This window comes from Nicotiana attenuata, unplaced genomic scaffold, assembly GCF_001879085.1.
Source record: "Nicotiana attenuata strain UT unplaced genomic scaffold, NIATTr2, whole genome shotgun sequence".
NCBI lineage: Eukaryota > Viridiplantae > Streptophyta > Magnoliopsida > Solanales > Solanaceae > Nicotiana > Nicotiana attenuata.
This window is the reverse complement of record NW_017671406.1, coordinates 159,135-165,353: the sequence shown is the minus strand read 5'-3', so window position 1 is coordinate 165,353 and position 6,219 is coordinate 159,135. Positions and strand designations below refer to the sequence as shown.

At 36.3% G+C, this 6,219-nt stretch overlaps 1 protein-coding gene across 2 annotated transcripts in view; it reads right to left on the bottom strand.

The window, feature by feature from the left end:
* The window catches only part of LOC109208091 (flowering locus K homology domain-like), an 8,509-nt gene extending 3,999 nt beyond the window's left edge, over positions 1-4,510 (bottom strand). The window contains exons 1-2 of one of the 2 annotated variants that reach the window (XM_019371116.1): positions 4,421-4,510; positions 1,802-2,437 (exon numbers count right to left, since the gene is read on the bottom strand). In XM_019371116.1, the coding sequence (XP_019226661.1) occupies positions 1,802-2,434 (633 nt within the window). In that variant the 5' untranslated portion in view covers positions 2,435-2,437; positions 4,421-4,510. The remainder of the gene's footprint in view (positions 1-1,801; positions 2,438-4,420) is intronic. The other variant, XM_019371115.1, reaches the window with a different exon arrangement.
* Positions 4,511-6,219: the final 1,709 nt, after the last annotated feature.

The following is a 6,219-nucleotide window of genomic DNA, read 5'->3' as shown; positions in this document are numbered from 1 at the left end:
GGGGGGGGGGGAGATTCCTTGTAGTGAACACTTTAAAGGAGGATTTGTGGAGTCTTAAACTACAATTTATAAGTAGTAGCTCTAAATCAACAGGCTATTAGATAGGACACGGGCATTTCGCACCAAGTGTACTCACATCTATAAAGTAGCTCTAAATCAATTTATAATATAAGGACTTGCAGAGCAAACTACAATTTATAAGTAGCTCTAGGTCAACAGGCCTTTTGCGCCAAGTGTATTTACGTTTATAAGCTAATGAGTCTGCAGCGTGCAGCCTTATAGATATGCCCACATATTAACATGCCTTTTTAAGCCTTGTTAATTCCATATGAATTGTTAAATACAGATCCAACGTTTCATTTATTTCAAGACTATTTAGCTATGCATACACACAGAAATATAGAAATCCTTCTGGTATAGTCAATTGAAAAAACACTGCTGCTAGATTTCGCGCAACTTCTCATAAATTAAAAAGATGAATTCTACTCTCAACTCCTTTTACAAGCTTCATGTTCGATTATACCCCAGCATATAAACTTCAACTTTATGATTTTTCGTATGTACAAATGATTTTGAATGTTCTTAATCTGGAAGCTATGTCCTGCAAATTGTTAGTTACGTTTGTTAACTTCCTCTTTCATACAGTGAACACCTTCTGGCAAGACACCAACCAAGTTTTGAAGTTACCAGACATGGTGCAATGCTTCTTGAAACTGATATTGGATGAAGGCAAGTCTCATGGATTGTCAGAAAAACTTTCAGCACTTGTAATGCTCAATGCTGATGACTGCAGTCTGGATCTTGGTTCTTCTAGTACAAAGCGCACTTTCATTGAAATGTTTCCTTATATGGGCAAGAACCTGCACACACTCATGTTGGTTACTACGAAAAGAAACTTTCTGAGATCATTTTGGTTGTCTTACTGGAATGTTTTAGCCCACTTTGAAGAAGTTAATCATAGTTATGGTTCAATTAATTGAATAATAAATTCTCTTCTGAATTTAAAAGACGTCAAGTCATCATTATGGTTCAAGCAGCTGTACAGTATTCCTATTTCTACCATTTCCCCCTCACTTTATTTTCTGAGATAGTAGATTCTACCATCAACGTCAATGGTTACTGCTTTCTTTTTACTGCTGCTTCTTTACATAGATTTCATGTATGATTGACCACTAGTACAGTGTTGTTATCACCACTTCAGTTCGCTTGCAATAACATATCGACACAGGGTAGGGCTAAGCCTAAAGGGATTCCATGAACCTCTGTTCTTTTCTTTTCAGGTATATGTGATGGGTGGGCGAGTTAGGCATCTTTACTTCATACAGCCTAATAATAAATGAGTCAAGTGAAAATATCGTTGATGCAGATTTCTACAACAAATAAACACCAATACCTAAAACCACGCCCATAAGCAAGCATTTTGTAAAAAAGAAGACTTCACCATTAACGAGCAGTTCTAATAGCTGTAAGAACACTTGTAGATCAACCTTAAGCTATAGCATGACAACCACTGAATTGACTGGAAGTTGGCAAGACTAAAAAGAAAAATAATCATAATCCTACATGCATGAATATGGGTGAAGCTCACACAAGGATGCCTATATTACCATGTGCAAGCACATAAAAAGAGTTAACGAACAGTAAGAAGAGAAATGGAGCATGTAGCTTTCTGCACCAAAACCATCACCGGTTATCTAGTTAAAATAACTTCACATCATTAAAAGCATAACATTATACAAAAATGTCCATAATTATGTAAATACTAAAAAGTGTAAATGACAATATCTATTCAGCAACTCACAGCTCTTTCAGTGGTCCCAGGAGGACCATCAAGAACCTTAATGCGAGCTTTTGTCTCCTCACAGGTCTTTTTAATATACTCTCCTCTGCGGCCAATGATACCACCAACCTTCTGAGAAGGAACTAACATCCTGAAAACATTTTCTCCTGGCCACCCAGGCCATCGTTTTTCTTCGTTGGCTCCTGAATCAATTCGAGCAACTTGTACCTCTTCAGAAGGATGAGTCTCCTCAGGTGCATTATTCACACCATGAATAGCATCTGAATCATGAATATTATCCATGTTATGCATGTCCTCTGTACCATGGACATTACCAGTGTCTACATGATCTGCGTCGTTCACATTATCTGTGTCGTGCACGTGATCTGCGCCGTGCACGTGATCTGCGCCGTGCACGTGATCTGCGCCGTGCACGTGAACTGCGCCGTGCACGTGATCTGCGTCGTGCACCTGATCTCCGTCGTGCACATGATCTGCGTCGTGCACGTGATCAGCCTCGTGTACATGATCAGAGCCGTACCCATTATCTGTGCCATTCAGATTATTGTTGAATTGAGCATCATCCATATTATCCACGTTTTCTGTGTCATGCAAGTTATCCATCTCAGGTTGCTCAAAATTTTCATCAGTCATTTTCTGCAAGAAAAAGCATATAAAACATTTAGAAAAATACCCAGAGTACAGCCAATTGATCAAATAAACTATTGAACCCTGATGGCCTCCTGCATTTGACCCGTACAGAAGCTGGGACATAACAGTTTTATCTTCGTGAAGTCAGTACCCTATGCTCACCCGGAAAAAAATGAGAGAGAGAAGAAAAGGCACCCTTTCTAATATTCTTTCCATAAAGATATTCAAGAAACTAGAAGATTAAAACTGGAAAACAGCGACAAGGTAAAAGATTAAGCGAAATGCAAGAACAGACCCTGTAGGCTCACAAAAAAGGATTGGGAATGACCAATAAATTGAACTCCATGCTGACATCACCAACCCCAAAGAATCGAACACACAAAACTCAACTTTTTTTTTTGATAATGTTAAAGTATTATTGATGAACAAAATCACAGGGAAAGTGCTACATAGGTTTACAACGAGTTGTGCAGAAGACTAAGCATGTCTAACACAGTATAGTACCATACGGAGGTTACAAAGGACGAACTAACCTAGGGGCACCAACGGAAACTATAGCAAAAGAATAAACTTATGCTTAAGTTTAAATAATTACTCCTTTTGCCTTGAAAGAACAGCCTTATCATCATCATTTCATAAATGCATCACTGACCCAAGAAAATCTCAAACACGTGCCTTGCCTGCTCAAGTAAAATCCCTAGATTGGATTTTATCAACAGAAAAAAAAGAAAGAGTAAAAACTCCAATAGCTACTGAAGTGTAAAGTCACAAAAGCCAACAACATCTTACATATTACAACTTATTTATTTGATCAAGTCATCCTCTATTACTAAGTCCAGAAGCCCCCAAGGCTTCGGTTCAACAGCAAAGGTATTACAGCGTCTCGCCACTTCACAAGTTTGAATCATAATGGTGAACTAAGTCTGGTCTTAGGCGAAATGCAAGAACAGACCCTGTAGGCTCACAAAAAAGGATTGGGAATGACCAATAAATTGAACTCCATGCTGACATCACCAACCCCAAAGAATCGAACACACAAAACTCANTATTATTGATGAACAAAATCACAGGGAAAGTGCTACATAGGTTTACAACGAGTTGTGCAGAAGACTAAGCATGTCTAACACAGTATGTACCACCATTTACAATAGACTAACCGCACCAAAACTATAGCAAAAGAATAAACTTATGCTTAAGTTTAAATAATTACTCCTTTTGCCTTAAAAGAACAGCCTTATCATCATCATTTCATAAATGCATCACTGACCCAAGAAAATCTCAAACACGCGCCTTGCCTGCTCAAGTAAAATCCCTAGATTGGATTTTATCAACAGAAAAAAAGAAGTAAAAACTCCCAATAGCTACTTAAGTGTAAAGTCACAAAAGCCAACAACGTCTTACATATTACAACTTATTTATTTGATCAAGTCATCCTCTATTACTAAGTCCAGAAGCCCCCAAGGCTTCGGTTCAACAGCAAAGGTATTACTGAGTCTCGCCACTTCACAAGTTTGAATCATAATGGTGAACTAAGTCTGGTATTTGAGTGGGGAAGAGTGAAGAGACGGGTACATTATCTACTGGAAACCATTGATTTCCCGATACCAAAGAACTAAGTCCAGAAACTGCAAAAATACAAAACCCTATTACCTTGAGATACCCCACATCCCTTCCCCCACCCCAAAAAAAGAAAAAAAAAAACTCAACCCAAAGCTCCGAAAAATCTCTTACTTCAACTACGACCTCCAAAACCCTGATGTTTTAAAACCCTAATTGACAAAACCTACAATTCCAGAACCTTCTAGAACCATATCTTTCCAGAACAAAAAACATCTTCCTTAAACACATCAACAAAGCATAAACCCTCCCCATAAACAAGAAAATTGACACCAAATTTTTTAAACATTAAACTTACAAATTATGTACACGGAGAAAAATACAGACTTAATACACGAGATTTGTAAAATGAATACGGTTAACATGACATACTTACAGAGACTGAGAGTTTGCGAGTTCGAAGAAGGAGATTTGAGTGCGAAGAACTGTGTAGAAGAGCGGGAGAATAAAAGAGTTACCAAAACCTATGGGGAGGAAAGTGGGCACTAGGTTTTATAGAGGGAGCTGTCATTTTTGGATAATTGCTATTTACTCCCTAGACTTATTGCATTCGTCATTTTGGACTTCCTAATTGGTGAACTAGTGAAGTTAATATGAATGTGATTTTTAATAAACATTTTTCAGGACAAATTGTTAGCTGATTCTTTTTGTTTTTGTTTATTTAGGAAGAGATTGATAATAAGATATCATAATGGATTAAGGAAGAAATTTAAATACTATTGGAATGAATTAAAGTGAAGCATACACATTTAATTTGTAATTAGAAAATCTATTAAGATAGTGTTATTATTAATACTAAGTATTATTTAGCCAACGTAGAGGGTGTTTGGCTAAGCTTATAAGCTGGTCAAACTAGCTTATAAGCACTTTTCGACTTATCTACGCATTTGGTAAAGTTAAAAGTGCTTATAAGTCAAGTGCTTATAAGTCAAAAATAAGCTAAAAGCCATAAGCTGGTCACCCCCCAGCTTATGGATTTTTAGCTTATAAGCACTTTAAGTTTGACCAAGATTTTTACTATTTTATCCTTAAAAAATTCCTTTTTAGAACAAAACTCCTACATCGATACTCACTGCCTCAAGTATTCAACCTAACCCCCCCCCCCCCCCCTCCCTTCAAGTCTGCAATTCTTATCTATTTAAGTTAAGCAAATTCGCTATTCCTTTGCATAATTATATCTATGTGATTGTGTATTAATCTTTGAACTATATGTAATAAATGAGGACATATCAAATTTTTGGTGTATTGCTTTCTAAGTGTTGTGGTGATGAAGACAGTGTTTGTTTCTCTTCAAATAATTTGTCCTATTTAGGTTTATTTTTTACCGAGAAACTTTTGTCAACTTATTAATTACTATAACTTATGATTGTATGCTTATCATAAAATAAATTATATTTATCATAAAAATTATCTTATCTAAGCACAATTGTATTTAAAATAAAATGACAAATAGAATATTTTGTATTTGAATCGATTCCCAAAAGGCATTGAGGGGGGATCGAACCCGCATCTCCCGTGTGAAAAACTCCCTCCAAACCCACTGGGCCGTCCCTTCGGGACTGTTCGTGAAAGTTTTATAATTGCATTTATTTAAGTCTTTTCTGATTTTTCAGTTCACTTTTAGCATGTAAAATTTGATGTCCATCTTATTTATTGCTACCTAAATGGCCAAATTGGATACATTAGCGAGTTGACACTTTTGTGGCAACGTGGAACTAGATGGAAAGAATGGGTTCGATTTAATCCCCTTCACCCAAAAATAATATTGTGCGAATAGGGCATAAATATATTTTTATTATTATATATAAACTTTAATCTCTTAGCATAAGAGAAAATAGCGGGGGAAATCAGAAATAGTCATATTTATAACCGATAATTGAAAAATAGCCACAATTCAAAAGTAATTGAAATTTAGTCACTCTTTCATGTAAAATACTCTTAAAAATCCGGAAAAATTTCAGCATAATATGCATGAGTTCGAATTTTTTATATATGAGATTCCAGCATAATGTGCTAAAATTTCATAATGCGCTGGAGTTCCAATATAATATGCTGGAAGTTTATACGCGGCAGGAGCTCCATAATCCATCATATTATGCTGGAACTTTCTGTATTGGAGTTCCAACATTATATGCTAGAAGTTTATATGCAAGGGCTCGATAATCCAGCAT